The 21,142-nt window shown below is 34.7% G+C and overlaps 6 protein-coding genes across 9 annotated transcripts; 2 read left to right on the top strand and 4 right to left on the bottom strand.

Moving 5' to 3' along the window:
- Window positions 1–764: 764 nt before the first annotated feature.
- LOC133790762 (serine/threonine-protein kinase Nek1) lies at window positions 765–5,688 on the top strand. 4 transcript variants are annotated; one of them, XR_009874066.1, is made up of 17 exons: window positions 765–1,020; window positions 1,884–1,998; window positions 2,123–2,189; window positions 2,419–2,484; window positions 2,686–2,732; window positions 2,846–2,891; window positions 3,025–3,105; window positions 3,188–3,230; window positions 3,340–3,389; window positions 3,475–3,556; window positions 3,648–3,697; window positions 3,810–3,883; window positions 4,057–4,108; window positions 4,178–4,397; window positions 4,471–4,622; window positions 4,762–5,415; window positions 5,525–5,688. XR_009874066.1 is itself a non-coding variant. In XM_062228520.1 (16 exons), the coding sequence occupies exons 2-16, from the start codon at window positions 1,913–1,915 to the stop codon at window positions 5,353–5,355; spliced, it is 1,710 nt and encodes a 569-aa protein (XP_062084504.1). In that variant the 5' UTR covers window positions 766–1,020; window positions 1,884–1,912; the 3' UTR covers window positions 5,356–5,688. The 4 variants fall into 4 exon arrangements, 3 of the variants coding, with proteins under 3 accessions (XP_062084504.1, XP_062084505.1, XP_062084506.1); XM_062228520.1 differs by having other exon boundaries at window positions 766–1,020; window positions 4,762–5,688; XM_062228521.1 differs by lacking the exon at window positions 765–1,020 and adding an exon at window positions 1,188–1,460 and having other exon boundaries at window positions 4,762–5,688.
- Window positions 5,689–5,787: 99 nt separating this feature from the next.
- LOC133790764 (protein IQ-DOMAIN 19-like) lies at window positions 5,788–7,856 on the bottom strand. The gene is made up of 4 exons (XM_062228523.1): window positions 7,112–7,856; window positions 6,746–6,961; window positions 6,088–6,654; window positions 5,788–5,987 (listed from the first exon to the last, which is right to left on the bottom strand). The coding sequence occupies exons 1-4, from the start codon at window positions 7,460–7,462 to the stop codon at window positions 5,967–5,969; spliced, it is 1,155 nt and encodes a 384-aa protein (XP_062084507.1). The 5' UTR covers window positions 7,463–7,856; the 3' UTR covers window positions 5,788–5,966.
- Window positions 7,857–7,987: 131 nt separating this feature from the next.
- On the bottom strand, window positions 7,988–10,381 carry LOC133790765 (uncharacterized). Its single transcript, XM_062228524.1, has 3 exons — window positions 10,226–10,381; window positions 8,896–9,722; window positions 7,988–8,372 (listed from the first exon to the last, which is right to left on the bottom strand). Exon 2 carries the CDS (start codon window positions 9,637–9,639, stop codon window positions 8,902–8,904), a length of 738 nt encoding a protein of 245 aa, XP_062084508.1. The 5' UTR covers window positions 9,640–9,722; window positions 10,226–10,381; the 3' UTR covers window positions 7,988–8,372; window positions 8,896–8,901.
- Window positions 10,382–13,535: 3,154 nt separating this feature from the next.
- On the top strand, window positions 13,536–15,485 carry LOC133790761 (uncharacterized). The gene is made up of 6 exons (XM_062228519.1): window positions 13,536–13,866; window positions 13,999–14,157; window positions 14,256–14,339; window positions 14,470–14,595; window positions 14,689–14,778; window positions 15,153–15,485. Exons 1-6 carry the CDS (start codon window positions 13,764–13,766, stop codon window positions 15,227–15,229), a joined length of 639 nt encoding a protein of 212 aa, XP_062084503.1. The 5' UTR covers window positions 13,536–13,763; the 3' UTR covers window positions 15,230–15,485.
- A 48-nt stretch (window positions 15,486–15,533) lies between these two features.
- LOC133790759 (uncharacterized) lies at window positions 15,534–18,908 on the bottom strand. The gene is made up of 3 exons (XM_062228517.1): window positions 17,823–18,908; window positions 17,435–17,608; window positions 15,534–17,048 (listed from the first exon to the last, which is right to left on the bottom strand). Exon 3 carries the CDS (start codon window positions 17,019–17,021, stop codon window positions 15,750–15,752), a length of 1,272 nt encoding a protein of 423 aa, XP_062084501.1. The 5' UTR covers window positions 17,022–17,048; window positions 17,435–17,608; window positions 17,823–18,908; the 3' UTR covers window positions 15,534–15,749.
- A 151-nt stretch (window positions 18,909–19,059) lies between these two features.
- Window positions 19,060–20,391, bottom strand: LOC133790760 (probable ribose-5-phosphate isomerase 3, chloroplastic). The gene has a single exon (XM_062228518.1). It carries the CDS (start codon window positions 20,237–20,239, stop codon window positions 19,343–19,345), a length of 897 nt encoding a protein of 298 aa, XP_062084502.1. The 5' UTR covers window positions 20,240–20,391; the 3' UTR covers window positions 19,060–19,342.
- Window positions 20,392–21,142: the final 751 nt, after the last annotated feature.

Genomic DNA, 21,142 nt, shown 5'->3' with positions numbered 1-21,142 from the left:
ATCACCATCCTCCAATGTCAAAAAAAAAAAGAGAATAACTTCAAACTTGAAATAATATTAAAGACATAAAAATTCTACACAGTCATGTATTCACACAAGAATCTTACTAAAAAAATATTACTACTTAAAATTGATTATACCTAAGAATAAGTTACATATCCTAACTATTTATCAAGTATCATAATTGTAGTGTTTAGTTAATCTCTTCAATTATCACGATTTACATGCAAATTTACCCCATAAAAGTGTACAATACATGATTATCATTCATCAAAAAAAAATATTTTCTTCATGTTGAAATAAGTGACTCAAACTATCACTAGCTTTAGGCTTTAGCCAACAAAAGGAAAAAGAAAATAATAGTAACAAAAAGTGGAGAGCAAAAATTATAATATTTTTTTTCATAAAAATAAAAGAATTAAAAATTATGAATAAAAAAATGTAGCTAAGGAAAAGGACAAGAAGGTGGGGAAATTTACAGAAACATACCCACCTCCCCACTGTCTGCTACTGCTACTTACACTCTTTTATATTATTTTCTCACTCCAGTCCAGTCCACTAACTCAACAAACACAGTTTTCTTCGCTCCTTTTCACAACACTTCTCTCATTTTGACCCTTCTCTCTCTCTCTTAATTTCATTATTAATATTAATTAATTTAAATTTATACTCTAATCCTTAAGCTCAAGCAAATACATACTTTAACTTAATTAATCTCACATAATCATATTTAATTAACTGCAATATATAAATATAAACAAAGAGCCAGACTTTCTCTTTCTCTCTCTTTCTCTGAGTATTTTGTCAGTTTCTAGGAGTGAAAATCCAATGGCGAAAGCCCTGCTGCAACTTCCTCAGTTGGCGCTGCTGCTTCTTCTTCTTCTTCCTTTTCTTCCTCTCCGACTACTTCTGCAACGGTGTCGTTTTCCAGCTCTTTCGACCATGTTCCTATCTCTTACCTCACTCGCATTGTGATCTCTTCGATCCAATTCACTTCTCTCTTTCTCTCTCTTAATTCAGGTACATTCTCTCTCTCTACAACTCTTCCTGTCTCAGATTTTGGACTCTTCAGCTTTGTCTTCTGCCATTTTTGTTTCGTACTTTCTTTTTTCGAGGTGCATTTTGCATTTTTAATGTTCTATTTAGAGATTCAGTTTAGTTTTCTCTCTCTCTTTCTTCCAGATTTTTTGTATGTGGCTTGTGATGACCTTCCTTCTGATGTTTTTCTCTACTCCTTTCTCTGTCAGTGTCTTTATTGTTCTGTGGATTTATCGCACTGTTTGGTAGATGAGAAAATGTAGGAAAGTTCAAAGAAAAAAGAGTAGTTGGTTTATTCATGCTGAGTAAAAATAAAGTGAGATCTGGAAAACAAGGATAAACTCACCCAAGCTAAATACCTACTTAAGTCGAACTTGTTAGTTGAGCTCAAGATGTCGTAGTTCTGCCGTGAACTTCAAAATGTTGATTCTTCTTTTTTACTATTTCCTCTCCTTTTTCTCACGAGATTTTCGAATTGTGTATTAATATCTTTGAATGTTTTTCTCCGTGAAAAAATTGTCACTTTAGTCAACACATTTTAATAATGATATCAGTGTTATCAATGTCCTTAATCGGTACATTTTAATCATATTTGCAATTCATTTTGATATTTGAGAGACTATTTCTTTCACCAACAGTAGAAACTGCGATCAAAATTGTTCAAACCAGCATAATATTCTTCCTTGAATTTTTTTTTTGTACTTTTCTGAGATATTTAAGTTTTGAATAAGCTTAACCGGTAGTATGGTGGGTACATGTATGTTTAGTACCATTTTTTTTATCTTTGCGGTTTCATGAATGTCTGCCTGTGCAAGAAACTGAACCTTTTAATGTTATGTGATCAGAAAAAACAAAAGACTATTAAATCGATCAGATGGAGCAATACGACGTACTGGAGCAAATTGGGAAAGGGGCTTTTGGTTCTGCCCTTCTTGTCAGGCATAAACACGAAAAGAAGAAGTAAGAATGAGTTCTACATTGTTCTTTCTGCGATTTTTATACTGTTTTGCAAACTTGTATTGTAATTCTGTAATGCATCTTTGGTAAATTGATATATTTTTATGTGTTTGGTGTATTACTAAAGGTATGTACTGAAAAAGATTCGTCTTGCTCGTCAGACTGAAAGGTCTCGAAGATCTGCACATCAGGAGGTTGGTATTCGTTCCCGTATTCGTCTTAACAATGGTTATACACTTGGTTCTTTTATTTTCCACTCATTGTGTATCCCTTTGTTTAAAAATAATCTTTACTGTCTACTTAGAAGCAAACAGGTAAGGAGGGTACAAAGGAATAGCTGTTAGGCTTGAATCTTAAATGGCATCACATTTTATGACTATGATTCTTCTGAGCAACATGTAACTGTTTTCATGGTTTGTATAGATGGAGCTCATATCTAAATTGCGAAATCCATTCATTGTAGAGTACAAAGATTCGTGGGTAGAAAAGGTAAATGGTACCTGTAGTTTATATTTCTAATTTTTTGTGCCACATTGTGCTGTTGTTTAATTGGCTCCATTCCGGATAAAGCTCCTGCTTTCTTGTTTCTTGTTCTAAGTCGAAATCTGTTTAGTTTATAGAAGTTATGCGTTTATTTTGGTCCATTTTTTGTGGACTAAAACTGTTTTGCACTGTTCCCCTTGTTGTCAGGGTTGCTATGTATGCATTATTATAGGCTACTGTGAAGGAGGAGACATGTAAGTACAATCCTTGCTGTCTTCAAAATTTCAATGGTGGATTGATCTTTTTGCCTTGAAGATTATCATAACCCTGCTATTTCTTGCATTTCTTTCTTTTTTTAATCATACAGGGCAGAAGCTATTAAGAAGACCAATGGAATCCTTTTTCCTGAAGAGGTTTTAAAATCTTATCTTCTTTTTTTTTCCCTCGTGGCAAAATCTAATTTTCAAAGTTGATCTTTTACCTAATAATTATGTGAAATCTGAGGCTCTACTACGATTGACTCCTTTTTCTTCAAACCTTCTTCAGAAGCTCTGTAAGTGGCTGGTTCAACTCCTCATGGCAGTTGACTACTTGCACGTTAATCATATTCTTCATCGTGATGTTAAGGTTAGTGTTGATCTCTTCCCTCCACTTTCTTTGGAGTTTTCAATAGCTCTCAGATACTGATGGTCTTCTATGATTTCTTCAGTGTTCAAATATATTCTTGACAAAAAATCAAGATATACGTCTAGGTAAGGGATCCAATAATCTTTATTATCGTTTCAGAGCAGTAATTTTATTACAACAGTAGTTCTTGTTTTTCGCTTGAGTGCTAACAAAAGTATATCAATGATGGAGCAGGTGATTTTGGACTAGCCAAAATACTGACCTCAGATGACCTTGCTTTGTCTGTAAGTAATTTAATTAATGATCTGAAATTTGAGTTGTAGAGGATCTTTGTATGTATCCATTTAAAATTATAATTTTGTATTTCAGGTTGTGGGAACACCCAGCTATATGTGTCCTGAGCTTCTTGCTGATATACCTTATGGCTCAAAGTCAGATATTTGGTCTCTAGGTAAACTCTTCGTCTGGATCTTGGAATTCTGGGACCTTTATTAAATTTTAGTAATTTAAGTGATCATGACTCCTGTAACCTTGTCCTCCAGGATGCTGTATATATGAAATGGCTAGTCTAAAACCAGCATTTAAAGCATTTGTAAGTTTGCAGGCCTCCTGATCCTTACCCGCTCCCTTCGATTTTCCCACCACGCTTCCAATTTTGTGCTTCACATTCCCACATTTTTTAATGCATTACTTTTCTTGTGCAGGATATTCAAGCACTAATTAACAAAATTAACAAGTCAATAGTAGCTCCCCTTCCGACAAAGTACTCAAGTGAATTGTAAGGCTAATTTTCACTGTCCTAAAAATTTTGTGGTAAACTTCAGATATGAGAATTAGAGTGACATAAATTTTAATTTAATTGCGAGCTAATTTTCTATTTTCAATTTGTGAAGTTATATTAATATGTTAGTGATTATAATGGAGTAATCATTTTGCCTCTTTCTATTACAGTCGAGGTCTCGTTAAAAGCATGCTGCGGAAAAATCCAGAATTTAGGCCAAGTGTATGTATAATTTTCCTATAAGATTGAAACAAGTCTTTCTATAGTATTTGATCGTATATGTCTTGGCAGGCTGCAGAGTTGCTTGGTCATCCACACCTTCAGCCTTACGTTCTTAAGGTTCATCTCAAACTTAATAACCCCAGGCGTAGTAGTTTATCTGTCCAAAGGCCTCAATCCAACTACTCTAGGAAAACAAGATTTTCAGAGCCAGAAGTTCATTACTCCAATTTTCAAGAGAAGCGGCATTCATTTAACAATGATAGGACATTGAATCCGAGTATATCTGGAGGTGAGGTTGATTTTCGGATTTCTGCTTTAGAATACGCATTATACTCGGAATAATCTGATTTAAAAGTTGGCAGAATCTGTTGGAGACTCTCATAAAGAGGTTGCCACTCCCATTAAGAGGACAATCACTTCCAAAACATCAAGTACGGCAAAGACTTCAAGATTTACGCCATCAAAAGCTTCTGCCACTCCCAAGAGATGGATGGAACCCCTTAAGCGTGGATCGGTAAGATCAGTATCACCTCTTATGAATGCTTGGACGCAAATTTATTTTGTAAACAAGTAGAATAGCTTGTAATTTTTACGTTCAATGGCAAATATTGAACTTTTAATCCTAGTCCTTTTTGTTTTGTTTTGTTCCCTAGGTTTCACATACTCAAAAGAAATCCGTGTCAACAATTCGCCGTGCTTCGTTGCCAATGTCAACCGGAACTAGAGGTCAACAATCTGATAGCAGGTCCACTGCGGGCATCCTCCATTGTATAGAATCTCCTGATGTCTCTGTTAATTCTCCTAGAATTGATAGGATAGCCGAATTCCCATTAGCTTCATATGATCTTGGTGATCGTTCTATCACGAAAGACAAATGCACGGTTCAGATCTCTGACAGAACAAAGGCCAGTTATGCTGATGCATGGCAAGGAATTCAACGCAGCATCTTCAAGACTGAAAGGGGAGAATTAAGTGATGCAGGCTCTGATCTAAATGCCACTGCTGGAGCATCAAGTCGCACCTCATCAGACTTGAGGCGACACCGGTTTGATACTCGGTCGTTCCAGCAAAGAGCTGAAGCTTTGGAAGGGTTACTTGAATTCAGTGCAAGATTGCTTTGCCAGTCAAGATATGAAGAACTGGGGGTTTTACTGAAACCTTTCGGGCCTGGTAAGGTCTCCCCAAGGGAAACTGCGATTTGGTTAACGAAAAGCATCAAGGAAAATACAACCAAGCAGGAGGTTTGATACCAATATTCGTTTTGCCTTATGTATCATAATCGTAACCACAACTACTTTAGTCTATTGGTAAGCCTTTAGTTTAGCAATTTTTTTTTTCTTTTGTTAAACAGGAATTAGCCGCTTAGATTTTAATTTTTCTCGTTATAATTACTGAGTTGTGAATCGGATATTGTAGGTAACTGATTCAAAAATTCTTTTAGCTCGTCAAATGGGACAACTAAGTAGAAGTTCTAGAAATTGTATCTAATCGTTTTAATTCTGCAATTTTGCTTGCAGTTTAGCTGAATCATATTCAGTGGAGATGTAATATTGCTCCTTCTGCCTTTTATTCCTCTTTTCTATTGAGTTTTCACTTTTCCGGAATTACATTCTTTCAGACTTGAGTTCATAAGTATACAGTATTGATTGTTTTTTTACTGGGAGAAATTGCATACACAGAAACATTAAGTTAAAGGAAACAGTTCTAAATTTCCAAATGTTGCAATGAAAAGCCAGCACTGATGTTAAACCCATTAATTAAATACAATTAGGAATGAGTTATCTTCACCAGTATAGTCTCCTGCTGCAATTACTCCCTTCTGGGCTCTTATCGAGCTCTAGCAACTTGCATTCTCAAATTAGAACAAATTGAAATTGGGCTGCATTGAAATAAACAAATAAATTAGGAAACAGTATAGAGTAGGTAACATTTTAAGCTGAAAAAAAATGTCTGTATGTATTAAAACATAAATTTCATACCTCATATCCAGAAAAAGGCTCGAAATAGTTGTTGGACCGACTAGTGTTTGTGTTAACAGAATCAAACTGGTTTTTCGATGATTTTTTTGTCCGGTAGAGTTTAAGAAACCAGGAATCATGGTTTTCCTCGCTATCGAATTTGCACTGTGAAGATGAGCGTTTTATTAGTTGATAATCTTCACGGTCATACATTCCATCAGCCATTTCTGTCTGCTTGTTTTTCTGCTTCGGACTGAACTTTGGTCTTTGCCTTGGTTCACTCTGAGATCTGACTTTAGCCCTTGAAGATTTCGTGTTGGTCATGTAGTTTGGATAGCCATAAGGCATGAAATCTGGATAATTAGGCTGTTGAAGTGGAGACGAGGCCGCTGTCGGACTTCTTCTGGACATGGCCGAGTGATTTCGAGGACTGTTCTCTGCTGTGCTGAAGCTACACTCCTCGTACTGATATCGTTTCGAGATTGAAAGTCGTCCAGAATAAAGGGCCTCAATCTGTGCACGGTTCAGATAATCACTTGAGCTTTTTGAAACTAGTCTAGTTTCGTTGGTATTTGTATTGACTTTCCTCTGCACAAAACACACCATTTGGTTAGATAGATATTCAAGCCATTTAACATTCTTTTTTTGGTTACTTGGCAAAGCAAAAACTTTGACTTACTCTGTAGTCCTCAGAAACATCATTGCGTAATTGACTTCTAACAACAAGCTCTGCTTCCTCTGCCATTTGAACTCTCTGAACTCGAGCTCTCACTTGGATTGACATCAAAGCATGCATGCGCATCAATGTAGAAGCTGTTCGTTTTCTCACAATATGACCCCTTACAAGTGCTTGTAACTTCACTAGACCCCTCAACGCATGTAAGGCTTTCTTTGCCTGAAACAAACCATGATCCAATTTGAAAAATAAAAAATAAAAACTAGGAAAATCCCATTTTTCTTATCTACTTAGTTGGTCCAAATAACTGAGAAACAAGTTTTTATCACTAAAAATGAGACAGCTTAAGATTAAAGAAAGAATTTGCACCAGATAAGAGCGAAAAGCAGCTTGAATCTTGGTGGCGGAATCATTTTCAATATGTCCTCGAATCACCACCAAAGCCTTAGCGTGATTCCGGCGAGTCCCAGATTGTTCTGCCGGAACTTGAACCGGGAGTTTACTAGGTTCAATGAAGTCCAACGACCTGGAAAACTTGTGACTTACTCCTTTGCCTGCTGACTTCCCAAAGCTCCACCTCCGCTTAACCTTTGGAGTTCCTGGTTTGCTCCCAATCTTTGCTAATTGATACTCTGTAGAATGAGATGAATAATCATTCTTCTTTTGGACATCTTTTTTTCCTATCAAAAAGTTTCTGATCCATTTGCTTGCCTTTCCCATCTATGCTTCAAACTCTAGAGTCCCACTTTAAGTTTACTATCAACAAAAATGGGGAGAAGTTATCATGCTCAATGCACATCATTTATAAATAGGACAATGCTAATTGTGATCTCTGTTGACTTGTACCAATACCGACAAGAGTACAAATTTCGTTAATTATGACTTTCTTTCTCGGTAGGTTGTGGTCTTCTGCTATTATTATATAGCTGTGGCCTGCAAAAAGCTTCCTGATGAAGCCATTTGCCACTCTCGTAGAGATAATACCTTACCTTCCCTTTGATTGAAAACTTTGTTTTCTTTAGGTGGCGTCAAGTGGCAGCTTTCTGTTAATACCTATGCCTTGTCTTGATATCAAATTTTCAACTTAGTAAAAGAAATTAACTTTGACTTACCGAATTGACGAGATAATTAGCCATTTGCAAATAGTCAATGAGAGAAAGAAACGAAAAGACCACTATACATATGCACAAGATATAAATAAAATAACTGTTAACCAAGAAAAATTAAAGGGAATGCCACGCCCCATACAGTAGAAAATGACCCTTTATAGATACCAACGCTTCGCTAATACTTCCAATTCCAAAGCAATAAATTTTAAATGTTGCAGTTACACGATTCGAGTACAACAGTAATTTTAAAACTTGATGGAATAATGCAAACATGTAAAACTCAGTAATTTGATCAAAATTGTCAGTTTTGTCAACTAAAGGAATTCAATAGCCAAGGGTCCTAAAACTTATGCGCTCATTTAACAAAAGCCAAACGGCAATTCTGAATTCGGTAACTTTTATTCATCACTTTCTGTATTGTTCGATCCTTGTAGCCAAGCACAGCTCTCCGTCTTCAAGATGATAACTAGTCGTTGGAAATTAGATCTTCATCATTATAATCACAAGATTCATAACTCTATCTGCACCACGAGTGATCAGGATTTTATCATATCAGACAAGAATGAGGAACCAAAAAAGTAACACACAGCCTCACGAAACTTCGCATGAAATTCCATTTTATGAAAAGGCCTTTTAGTTATGACCTTTAAAAGGCATTTACAGCATTCTTAAGCAACTAGATACACAAACAGTTAAGTTAGGATATGACAAAGCTCATCAGTCGTTCTTGGAACTTTTTGATGATTTTTTAGAGTAGAGAATACCCCTAAACCACTTTCTTTATCTCAATTCTCAACTAAGCTCAATGTCGAGATGAATTCTAAGCAACTACTTCTTAGAATTTGCTTAGTAATCACTTTTACCATATCTGTTATCATTAAAAAAAAAAGTAATTTCTCTCATCAGGAATTTTTATATTATTTTAGATTCTACAGTGAGAAAAACAAAGTTCCAACAAAAATGTTAAGAAAATTTGGTCGTTGGTCACTACATTGCTCAATTCCGTAGGGGAAGGGGGGAGAAAGAAGAATTTCTTGATTTTACCTTTAATCATCGGAGCTTCTCCTTTCCACTGCTCCTCTTAGCTGCTTCTTTGACCTTCTCAATATAACCTTCAATAGGAGGAGTTAAAGTTGCCATGAAGCGATTTGCTGGGAATGGAGTCAGATCAGGCACCATTGCAGCTGCTTTCAAGTGTTCAGGCAATGCCTCGATCGCTTCTTTCTTCATTCGTAAGAGTGTTGATTCCGCTGCTTGCCTTGCCCGATGACGCCTCATCATAACTCTACTGTACTCCTTTGCAAGCTTCCGACCATCTTCAACTGTCAGTTCATACTTAGGTAGCTCATTTTCATCAACCAATCCAAGTGATATCAGATCCAAACCAGGAGTCCCAATAATTGTTGGTGTCTCTGAGACACCCATTTTCCCCTTATCTTTTTTCAGCAACTCAATCTCTCGCTGTCGATCTTTGCTAATAAGCCCCAATTTCTCCCTCTCCGCTTCACGTTCTCTCTGTTTCGGGGTCAAGTGCCTAATAGGTGTAGGAGCATTTAAGCATTGATCATAAAACTTTTCTAGCCTATCTTTTTCACTTCCTTTTCTGCCCGTAGGAGGAGCTTCCCCAGCGCCTTTTTTTGTAGTTACCTTAGACCGCTTCAATTGCTGCCCATCCTTCAACTTTCCTTTACCCTTTGCAGTTCTACTAACTGAGCATCGTTGAAGTAATTGATGGCTCGAAGTTTCGAAATATGATGCCAACGGTTTCGATTTTAATATCCTTATCATCTTTCCAGAAAACCCACTACGTGCTTGGGATAATAGAGTATGTCTAAAGCCTCAATTCTTCAATCAACTCACTTCCGGTATCACTACATCCACAGCACACAAAGCACTCAAAATAGAACCAAACAACATCACATGTTTTCAGAAGTCAGAATTTCAAATTTCTAGAACCCAAAATCTGGAATCTCAAAGGAAAACAGCCAAATATAAGTTATATTTCAACTGATACGAATCATGACAATCACAAAACTCCAGACTTTCTTTGCAAAATAAAAAAATCCCTTCACAATTACTAAACGAAACAATGAAAGTATTTCAGTTCTCATGCATATAAGCATTGTTTGAAAATTCAAATCATGATGAAATGGAGGACTCGGCAAGCCAAAACGGGGTTCTTTATCATCCAAAAAACAAAAATTAAGGTGAATAAATTTGGTTTCAACAGCTAAATGGAATAACATTTTCATGCCTAGGGTAAGGAACTATTCGAAGAAAATAAACGACACTTGAAATAACATTTCAGTAGCCCGAATATAAAATCTATTAGAACCCTAAACTTTACTATGCCAATAATGAATAGCGTTCTTACCGATTTTGCGGAGAAACTCGCGGGAGAGGAGGCTAGCTCGGCTCAGCTGCTGGTTGGTGTTCGTATAGGCGATGGAGCTAAAGAAACCTGTAAGCAGAGTGAGGGTGAGACAGTACAGTCCCAAAGCGTCGTCGTTTTACTTTGGGACCGTGGGCTGGATCTGACCCATTTCAGACCTAACAGCCCAGTATCTTGAAGCCCCGATTTATTGGCTCGCCAAATTACTAAGGGTCCATATTGTCTTTTGCTTGGCGTGGATGGTGTGATCTCATCGGCCCATTCCTTTTTTTGTTTTTTTGAATAAATATGAATTTTGCGCCCAAATTAGGACTCAAGTAGTGTTTTGCTCTTTATACCCTCGAACTATAACAATCATAATAAATGTACCAATTTAGCTATATTATGTTCATTTTTTAAACAGATTGTTAGTCCGACCACTAACTACGTATATAATTGCAATATGAGAATCTATTTAACTAACTTAAGCTAGCTGAAACCGAGTTTATTAATATCAAACATACAAACATTATATCAAAGAATATCAATATATATTTCCAGAATTTATCGTTAGACTACTATCTATGCATGTATTTCTTACCTAGACTGTTGAATTGTATATAATTAGCATTATATTAATATTAAATCAATAAACTATTTTAAAAAATGAACGAAATGCAATTGAAGGAAGATATTTCAATAGTTGTTATAGTTTAGGTGGACTTTTTTCAACAAAAAAAAAAAAGGTTAGGAGGCAAAACTCTGGGAATCCTATTTATTCTTCTCTTTTACATAATTAATAAAAAATAAAAGATGACCGGTAGCAGTTATCTAGTGATGGTATTATATCAACTAGATGACTAAAAAAATTGATACATTAGCTGATGTTTTCTTTTTTGCTTTTTCTTGGCTGCACTTCTATGAATTTCTCAAATTAAAAATGTGGTTTGACTTTGAAACTAATTATTTGTGTCTTTAGGTTTGTTTTCTCCAATTTAATTAGTATGATTCTCTTCATATTTCAAAATGACCTATTCTTAATCTCAGTTACATTGGCTAGTGGGTATCCATTTTAGACCAAATTTTTTAAAAGTATTCATCATTTGACACCATGATCATATAATCTAAACAACTTCATTTTCGTAGAAAGATCTTAGAAACTGTCGTTTACTTTCAGAATATTGAAAACTACTCTTAAGAAAATAATGCAAAAGTACATTATACATATATATTTTAAGGAAAAAAACATTATTTCAATGAATTATACTTTATTATAATTTGTTCTTCAAAATTTTAGTTCAATGAATTAAGTTTTTAATTTTTGGCCGTGAAATCCTCATAACATACTAATAAGAACTTTTTTTCTAATGGAATGAACACTTGTGGAAATATTTCTCATTACTTTCTCATTAAAATTCTCTTATGACTTAACTACTAATGTATTATACTATTTTTAATATTTAATAAAAATATAATGTAAAATTTGGCAAAAAAAAATAAAAAGATATTATATTTAGCACAATATTTATAATTATGCTCTAATGTATATTTTAAGAGATGTAAATTAACATAAAAATAAAATAGTATTAATTATCATTTAATTAAATATATAAATAAATAAAAGTATTAAATTGATAAATTATATGTTTAAAAAATAATCAATAGGAATATTACAATAAAAATAATGGTTCATTGTCAAATTTGGCCCATATTATATATTTTATATAAATTTTGGCAATCTTTTAGTCAAATCTAGCACAATTTTTAACACACTATTAAAAAAAATCTATTAAGCCATCTGTGACAAAACTCCATTAAAGATGCTCCTAGAAGATTGATAATTTAATTGTAAAAAATTGAATTATATTACAAATTGTAGAAGGAAAAAAAAAAAAAGAACAAACTCATTAATATATTTCAAATTAAAGGCTTAAGGCCGAGACAATTTTGGCTGTGTAAGTATTTGGTGATTAGTATGTTATTCTCACGTAAGCAATCTCTAATCGTCCTCTTGTGAACACAAGAGAAAATTTGTTAAAAATTCCTTCCTTGTTATAAAATATTTTAACTTCTTAAAAGAGTTAAATATAAATTAGTGACAACTTAATCTTTGTAAAGTACATTATTGAAACAGTTGGTAACGAAGTTCAATGACGTGTGTCATAGTGTTAGAAAAATGGAGAATTATTTTTTGTGAAATGTGGTAGGTGTAAAAGAAAATCAATAAAAAATACAGAGATATCATAAGAGAAAAGTTTAATAATATATAATTTGAGATTAATAGAACAAAAACAAGGGTTAATTATAGAAGCTTCTATGAAATTTCCGCACTAAAACAACTTAAGAAAATATGCACCAAATCCAATATCTATGGCTTAGAAAAAAACATTAAGAACTAGTTTTTTTGGATTGATAAGATACCATATATAATACAATATTGATTTGCCAATACATTAAACATAACCTTTTGTCGTATTTCTTTGAAGTGTTTTGGTGAAATTATGTATTTCATTGTCAATGTAGACTTATGTATTCATTCACCTTAGTTTCTGTCTTTTCTATATTATTGATATTTTGGGGTTATAAATATAGAAAAAATGGAGCCACATTGCAGTGAAATTTTGACTTTTGCACTAAAATAATCAATAGCGTTAATTGATGTGTGTTTCTAGAAAGAAAGAAAGAAACTGTGGAATTTGGCACCAAATCACCATTGTGGGGAAGACACGTAGATTGTTGATTGATCTCCTATTCCTCTCTACGTTTCTCATACAAAAATCATTACTCAATTTAATCTTTTTAATCAATTAGCTAATCAAAAATAAACTTCTGCTAATACAGTCAATTAAAATTATTACCCAAATAGAAAGATCATAAGAAAAAAATATATATAGTTGGATCGAATTCCATTCCATCAACGTGATCAACATACCTAAGAAAATTCCACAATTTTTAGGTGACTGATGACTCATAATTATCATATACTGATTTTCTTATTTTGTAAGACCTTAAAATAAATAGGTACTTGAAGTTGTTTAAAAAAAAAATATCCCATTAATTATTTGGTCACGAGCTCAGGCCACTATTTCTTTTCCCTGAGTAGAACTAGTAGTAATCTTTGGCCGGCGGCCCAAATTGATTAAAAGATATTCTTCAACATTAAATTAAACATGTCTTAATAATAGAAATTAATAAATATATATATATATAAAATAATTGATTGATTTTGATTTATCCAAAAGAGAAGAAAAGAATGTTATCATTACTCTACTTGTGTACTACGCCAATATATTCAAATCACCTTATTCAGTAAAAGTCTATAAGAAGCACCTCTGAAGAAACTGGTGTTTCTGGAAGTCCCATTTTTTTAATCTATTTTTTTTCTCTCATTTTTGTTTGAGTTACAAGAAAAACTTCACACCCTAATACATGTTCATATAGTTATATATATATATATATACATAAACTTATAAACCCATTAACACCATCTTCTTCTTCTTCTATCTCTTTCTCTTTCTTTCTGAGACAGAAACTAGAACAAATGGCTTCCTCTACTTCACTGGTTTTTCTAGCTATGATTCTGGTATTATCACCTATTGCTGTCTTTGGTCTTAGTTGGGATGACATAGCTCCTAGCATTGCTGGTACTTTATCTCTCTTTTTCTATCATACATACATACATACATACATATATATGATATAACTGATTTTGTTTATTGGAAATTATTAATGAATGATTTACATTATGTGTATATATATATATATATATATAACAGAGGATATATGCCAAGAAGTGGAGTGTGGAAAGGGAAAGTGCAACTGGAATAGAGCTCTTCCATTAGGGTTCACATGTGAATGTGACGCTGGTTGGAAGCGAACACGTGATCAAGACGATGAAGATGATTACCCTTTTCTCCCTTGTGTCATCCCTAACTGTATATACACATACTCTCTTCTTTAAATTTCTATACATGTTTATAAATAAATTATTTGGACTAATATTTTGTTATGAAATATATTTATATATATATAGGTACTCTGAATTATGGAGGGTGCCAGCCAGCTCCACCTCCAGTTCCAGAGAAGGAAGTTCCACGCAATATTTCTGCTTTTGATCGTAATGAACCACAAAAACTACTCTTTTATTATTATTATTATTATTATTATTATTATTATTATTATTATTATAATTAATCTTTTTGATTTTAAATAATTAATTTTGATTTTCTGTAAATTAAACTTTGTAGCTTGCTACTGGGCCTATTGTGGGGAAGGAACATGCACTAAGAACAGAACTCACACACACACGTGCCAGTGCAAAACAGGCTTCTTCAACCTTCTCAACATCTCTGCTTTCCCATGCTACAGTGAATGTAAAGTTCTTCTCTAATAGTTATATTTTATTTACCAAAAAATAGTAGCTTTTGTAATAACTAACATGATTGGTTTATTAATTATTTTTAAAGGCACACTTGGATCCGACTGTTCAAGGCTTGGAATCAAAGTAGCAGATTCGACTGCTGGGGGTGGCAGCTCGAGCAATAATAGTAACCAAGGTTAGTTAGTTAGACTTGGATTAGATCTATTATCAAGAAGCTACCTTTATTATTATTAAAGGTTGCTACTTACCAACCCCGGATGTTAAAAACTAAGTTAGGTATTAAGAAGAAGGTTAACTAATTACCTAATGTTATTTTTGGATACAATTAGAATAAAGTGATAAAAATATTCATGGTTAGGTGGGTCAAACTCAAACTCAAACTCAAACTCCTCACTTTCTCTTCTTAAAAGGATTTCAAAGATGATATGTCGACGCAGTTGACTTATCCCACACGACTTTATTCTGATATCTATCCATATAAAATGTTGCTTATGTAAAAAAGTTAAGTTAAAATCTGACACTTTATGTTGTTTTCTTTTTCTTCTCCAGCTACATCTTTTCTGCCAGGAAAGTTTCAAATGATGATCATATTTATGGTGTCATTCGGTATGGCTATGTGGAAGTAGGATGTAATCTAGTGGAGCACGATTATTGGATATGTACTACTCAGATAGATAGATAGATATTTATTTGCTCTGTCATTGTCATTGGCTTATTTGGGTTGCGAGATTATTTTTGTATAAAGTTTGATTTGTATAAATAAGTGACAACAGTCATGCTCTGATTGCTGTAGCATAGCAGTACATTAGTACTAGCACACACTATTTACTTTGTAGAACATTTCATTTGAGTATAGTTATTGATGGTTGTTTTGATTGTACACTTCGTTTCTTCTTATTTTGCACTTTTTGACATGTATCAAGAAAATAATGTTAGGAAGAAATGAATCCATTTGACATAATATTACCCCAAATAATTCAATGATCAAAGTTGCAATTGAATAAAAAAAAATTATAATACATTCAAAGTTACATGCCCCACTTGTAATTTTGCAAGTGTTTACCACCCAAGATTACAAAATGGTATAAAACTGGATTCGAGTCTATAATTGGCGCATTCCACACTCATTGATCACCATAATCTTTCTCAAAGGCTTATCCCATGTATAAAGAACATTTTTCCTTTATATGTAAGCATTCTATCTTCAACCCCAACACACCAGAGATGGCCTTGCAAATCCAAGACTCCTTTATTTCCTGATGTTTCCCATACGAACTTGAAAAGCTCAAGTGCCCTGTCCAAATGTCTCACGCCACTCCAGATCATCCTTTCCTCATCTGAAGTTAGAATCCTTCCCATACACAAACAGAATTTATTATCATTCTCACTATTATAAAACCCACCACATAAATCCACTTCAATATCTCTGACATGCCCATAAAGATAATACAATAAAAGTGTGAACAAGCACTTGGACGGGTAACCCAAAATCTTAGAAAGTTTCTTCTGCACTAAGCTTTCTTGAAGTCGAGCTTCCTTGTATCCAATAGTTTTATCAATCAAAACATCCTTGATTTGAGATAATCCTTCTTTCATGGCCTCAAGCTTTACCACATGATCAAGTAACCTGTCTTCAGTTTTCAAACATTCAATAAGGTCATTGAACATCTCAAGAACATCCTCCCATTTTTGAGAACCAGAAGATTGAACCTTCTTGGCAGGCGCAAGCCGCATCCACGAAGTAGAATCAGGGTCACAGGAAGTGGCTGAGTCATACAAAAATTTCACACAGTTAGAAACTATCTGTTGACCCAAGTAAATTCCTTTGCTTGGGCGCTGACTATTTAAATAGTCCAACTCGGGTTTTAATTCGTTAAGAACCTCCTCAAGTGTCTTTGTCAATATACGATGATGGGTAACTTGGGGGGAGACCGTGGCACGAATCAACTTTCTTTGTTGGGCAGTTATGTTTAGAAAGTTGCTCACTTTGGTCAGTGAATTCACAATCATGGGTTCTCTTTCACTTGGTTTATTGAAACAGACAAATGGTTCACCTTTACCTACAGAAACACCTGACATATTAGCCTTGAGAGTTTTCTGAACCGATGGAGATCCAATAAAGACTCTGGCAAGTGACTTGAAATTATGCATTTTTCTTTCAATGCGATCATCAATGATGATTGAATCATCACGGATATTGACAAGTCTTCCATCAATCAAATCCACATTCTTTAACAAACGGGTTAATTTCATCATCTCTGGAAATGCATTTTCATACCAATCTAAGGCTACAAGCTCTTCCTGTGATTCCTTTGAAGAGTGATAGAACATAGCATCCAAATGCAAAGCTTCAATTCGCTTATTCCTTAAATACTTTGCACCAGTACATATGAACTTCTCAACATGTTTACAAGCCATTGTTGAAGAAAATCCACCACAAATAATCTGTAAAAAATTGGGCTTTTAGTGAGTTCCCTTATTATAATTTATTGTACTTAAATCCAGGACATGGAAAAAGCCATTTACTTCACAGAGGCAAATACTCAAACATATGGTATACAAAAAAAGCACATATATATAAACATTAACATCACCACTTTTGACCCCTTATTCACCTTCCAGTTTAAGTATAACAGAGTATACAATTCTAAAATTAAGCGAAAAGAAGCACTTTCTTTCTAGACAAAGAAAACATTAACATAATACTTAAGAAAGAAAACTTTCAATATTGGAGAGTTTGAAAACCAACTTAAGAGCTCTACAACTTTATCCAAAAGATTACAACAAGATTAACATATTCAGCCAAACAAAAGCAGAGTAAAAGAGTTTACCTCAACTCGACCACATTTTCAAGGGCCCTGAGTCCACGAACGGACAGACCGGGAAAACCCCAACGCACAGCCACAAGGCAATGCAACCACGGCAGCGCTGAACCGAGCCAATAACGCTCTAATCACAATAAACCCACCTCTTATGTTGCCAATTTCTTCTGGACTTGCCAAAATCTATAACATATTAAAACAGTAATAAATCAATGATATAATTTTTTTTATGGGACTAGGGATGATATTACAGATTAGAAATATTAAACTTATCACCTTCTCATTGAAACGAATAGAGAAAAGTGAGTAATAACTCATCAAAGAAAGACCAAAACACACAGTCAGAGAGCACAAAAACCACACATTCTTAGAAAGGAAAAATTTCTCTTGAAATTACCTCCGCTTGACGGAACTCGTCGTCGGCGGAGACTTCTTGGCTGGCCTGAGTTAGTGAATCCGTGATCGGGAAAGGTAGAGAGGGTACGCTAGAGTGAGCGTAGAGAGAAGGTGGAGGATGTTAAAGTTGGGCTGGGCCGGGCCTGAAACATATGGTAGAAATAAGTGGTAAATTTGTAAACAGGCTTTTATTTCGTGCCATTTTTGCAATTCCTTTACTAAATAAGTCAGATCCGTTTTATCGTCGCTACACTATTCTACAGCTTTTATTAAGTCCGTCTGTACTTATTCTTATCATAAATTGTTAATTTACAAAAATAATAATTTGTTTTTAAATATATATAATAGCATACCAATTTTCAAATTTAGTTATTTCCAACAAATATAAATCATCACTTTATTCAATTTGGTTCCAATATGTGAAAAAGTTGGGAATAAATGATCAACGAGTCCTGACACACATCAATGTTCCAAACAATAGTTATCAACAACTCTTTAAACCAACAAACTAACCACCCATTAGTCAACAGTAGAATTTTCCTAAACAAAGCCAATTCACCACTTTCAACCTGTTCATATTATATAGCATATAAAAGAAGACATAGCCAAAGGAATAATGGTTTAAACTTTACTGAATTGGGTAAATATCAACTCTGCTCTTACTTTACTCAAAAAAAAAACTCTGCTATATACGTACAACATTAAAGGAAAAACATTGAAAAGGCAGTCACCATATTGCAAGTTATCAATAAGACTCGTACTAAGCCAAGGAAAGGGAATGGCCCTCCACTTCATCATCTGTGATTAGCTCCTCAAAAGCTTATAAGTGAGCTAATTATAATCATAAAAACTGGATTACTTGAGCAATAAACCCAATTTTTGTTTCTGAGAGTCGTTGAAACAAGAAGTAGGATCTGACTTTGGAAACGGTTTCAAGAAAAAAGTTATAGTTGACTCACCAAACCATTTTACCATAAATTGATCTTTAGCTCAACAGAACAATGAAAAACAGACTAAGTACCTAATCAGGTCTGTTAAACACAAGGAGTAACCAAAGTACTTGGAGCAACACCAACAGGTAAATAGCTCAAGAAAAGAAAGTTGAATTCCATACTGTTCTCTGCATCTCTCACCCGAAATCTTAGATTTCATTCAAGTCAATAAGTTGATATCATTCTACTTTCTGAATTGTATGATCAATTGATAATCTTGTATACATTAAGTACATATTCCAGAGAGAAAAAAAACAGATTTTTCCATCAGCATTTAGCATCAATGCCAAAATTCAGATAAGCAGAGCTTAAGCTTGAACTTATTACTTCACAATTTCCACTTACATCACTATTATTCATATCCTTCCCACAATGCCATTAAAACATCAAAGCACAAAACTTGCAAGAAGTACCCATATCACCCCATCTCCGAGCTACACCCGATTACAAATGAGCTCGAAACTAACCAATGATCATAGAACAACAAGCAAGAAATGAAGACAAAAAAGAGCAGAAAGGAGCAAAAAAATCACTTGGTCTTAACATCGACTCCAGTTGTACCAGCAATTATGACTGCAGTAGCCATATCCAAGAACAACCCATGTTCCACAACCCCTTCCAAAGCTGAAATCTCCTTCCCAGCCGCCAAAGCATCTCTAATGGGGGTCTTGAAATACAAGTCAACTATGTAGTTCGAGTTATCAGTCACATAAGGCTTTCCTCCACCATCCACTCTCAACTTCGCTTCCACACCTTCCTCCTTGAAAAGCTCCTGAAGCCTCACCAAATTGTACTTCCAACAGAACTGTACAACCTCAACCGGCATAGCCAGACCACTCCCACCAAGCCCACTAACCAATTTGGTCTCATCAGCCACCACCACGAACTTGTCTGACGCAGCCTCCACCATCTTCTCCCTCAGAAGAGCCCCACCTCGTCCTTTAACCAAATTGAGATCTGGGTCAACCTCATCTGCGCCATCAATGGCCAAATCAAGGCTGGGATGATCATCAAGCACCGAAAGCGGAATACCCAATTCGCGAGCTTGCTCCTCCGTGCGTTTCGAGGTCGGGACTCCAACAATATTAGTCAACTCACCGGACTTGAGCAACTCACCGAGCTTGGCGACGACGAAGGCAGCGGTGGAGCCAGTGCCGAGGCCGAGGACCATTCCGCTCTTGACGTACTCGACGGCTTTGTCTGCGGCCAGCTTTTTGAGGTCGTCTTGGGTGAGAGTAGGGGCTGACTGAGCCCGTACAGAAAAGGGTCGGTGAGAGGTGGTGCGTAGGTGGAGGGGTTTAGGTGTGCGCAGCACAAGGCGGGCGGTGGTGGCGATGGCGGCGGAGGATGATGATGATGAGGCATTGTGGAGTTGGGTGGAGGTTAGGGAAGGGGGTGAGAGGAGGGATAAGGAGGAAGAGGCCATGGTTTTGGGTTGGAGAGGAGATTGAAGAAGAGAGAAGAAACAAAGAAGACAATGGTCAACAATTTTGTTTGGTTACGGTATTTGAAGATGAATTTGTGTGAATGTGAATGAAAAAGGAAGCTTTTTGGTGGGTTGATGATATATATTTTTTGATTGGTTGGCTGGTTAGGTGGCTGAGATGGCTGGAATTGGAAGATATATTTTATATGTGAGCCTGAAACTGGCTTTGGCTTTTGTTTGATACTCTAATAAATATTGCATTTTGGAATATGCATAAAAAAAAAGTACTTTCCATCCATTTATTATAGTTTCTCTCTTCAACCAACGTAACTTTTTTTTTTTAATTGAAAATGGTTTTAGATCATATATTTTCCTTGAAGAGTTATTAAACAAAATAAAAAAATTTACATTTTTTTATTCTTTTTCTTGATAATGAAAATTATTGTTTGATAACTTTAAACGAATATTATAAATATTTAATCAAATATATTTTTAAAATTAACTAAAAATAAATATTTATTAATTATATTAATAGAAATTAAAATATTATAATAATATTAAATATAAGACTACATATATAATAATTATATTAATATAAATTTAAATTTAAATTCAAATATTATAAAATATCATTATTTGTTACATCCGAATTTCGAGAATAAATAATTAGCTTCGAAATGTAGGCTCGAAAAGAGTAACTTCAAAAATAAAAGTATTAGTATTACACTTGTATAATTTGATATACGATTTCAGATCTGTTATCGTTCGAGCATGAGTTGCAAGCTCGAAGATATCAACATTCTCCGAAGAATGAGTTCAACCGAATTAATGAATGGGGAGGAGACAACAATTGGAAGGATGAGCTCGAAGCATGGCTAGTCTCGAAAGCGCGTCAACGCAACG

This window comes from Humulus lupulus, chromosome 7, assembly GCF_963169125.1.
Source record: "Humulus lupulus chromosome 7, drHumLupu1.1, whole genome shotgun sequence".
Classification (NCBI taxonomy): Eukaryota; Viridiplantae; Streptophyta; class Magnoliopsida; order Rosales; family Cannabaceae; genus Humulus; species Humulus lupulus.
This window is presented reverse-complemented; position numbering and strand designations above follow the sequence as displayed.

What these genes read in the sequence shown, in the direction of transcription:
- LOC133790762 (XM_062228520.1), top strand. Translation starts at nt 1,913, where the DNA reads ATGGAGCAATACGACGTACTGGAGCAAATTGGGAAAGGGGCTTTTGGT. An exon ending in TACTGTGAAGGAGGAGACAT is followed by an intron (nt 2,733 to 2,845) that starts GTAAGTACAATC and finishes TTAATCATACAG; the next exon opens with GGCAGAAGCTATTAAGAAGA. An exon ending in CAGATGACCTTGCTTTGTCT is followed by an intron (nt 3,390 to 3,474) that starts GTAAGTAATTTA and finishes TTTGTATTTCAG; the next exon opens with GTTGTGGGAACACCCAGCTA.
- LOC133790764 (XM_062228523.1), bottom strand. Translation starts at nt 7,462, where the DNA reads ATGGGAAAGGCAAGCAAATGGATCAGAAACTTTTTGATAGGAAAAAAA. An exon ending in CTGCTTTTCGCTCTTATCTG is followed by an intron (nt 6,962 to 7,111) that starts GTGCAAATTCTT and finishes GGTTTGTTTCAG; the next exon opens with GCAAAGAAAGCCTTACATGC. An exon ending in AGCCTTTTTCTGGATATGAG is followed by an intron (nt 5,988 to 6,087) that starts GTATGAAATTTA and finishes ATTTCAATGCAG; the next exon opens with CCCAATTTCAATTTGTTCTA.
- LOC133790765 (XM_062228524.1), bottom strand. Translation starts at nt 9,639, where the DNA reads ATGATAAGGATATTAAAATCGAAACCGTTGGCATCATATTTCGAAACT.
- LOC133790761 (XM_062228519.1), top strand. Translation starts at nt 13,764, where the DNA reads ATGGCTTCCTCTACTTCACTGGTTTTTCTAGCTATGATTCTGGTATTA. An exon ending in CAATATTTCTGCTTTTGATC is followed by an intron (nt 14,340 to 14,469) that starts GTAATGAACCAC and finishes TAAACTTTGTAG; the next exon opens with CTTGCTACTGGGCCTATTGT. An exon ending in GAGCAATAATAGTAACCAAG is followed by an intron (nt 14,779 to 15,152) that starts GTTAGTTAGTTA and finishes TTTCTTCTCCAG; the next exon opens with CTACATCTTTTCTGCCAGGA.
- LOC133790759 (XM_062228517.1), bottom strand. Translation starts at nt 17,021, where the DNA reads ATGGCTTGTAAACATGTTGAGAAGTTCATATGTACTGGTGCAAAGTAT.
- LOC133790760 (XM_062228518.1), bottom strand. Translation starts at nt 20,239, where the DNA reads ATGGCCTCTTCCTCCTTATCCCTCCTCTCACCCCCTTCCCTAACCTCC.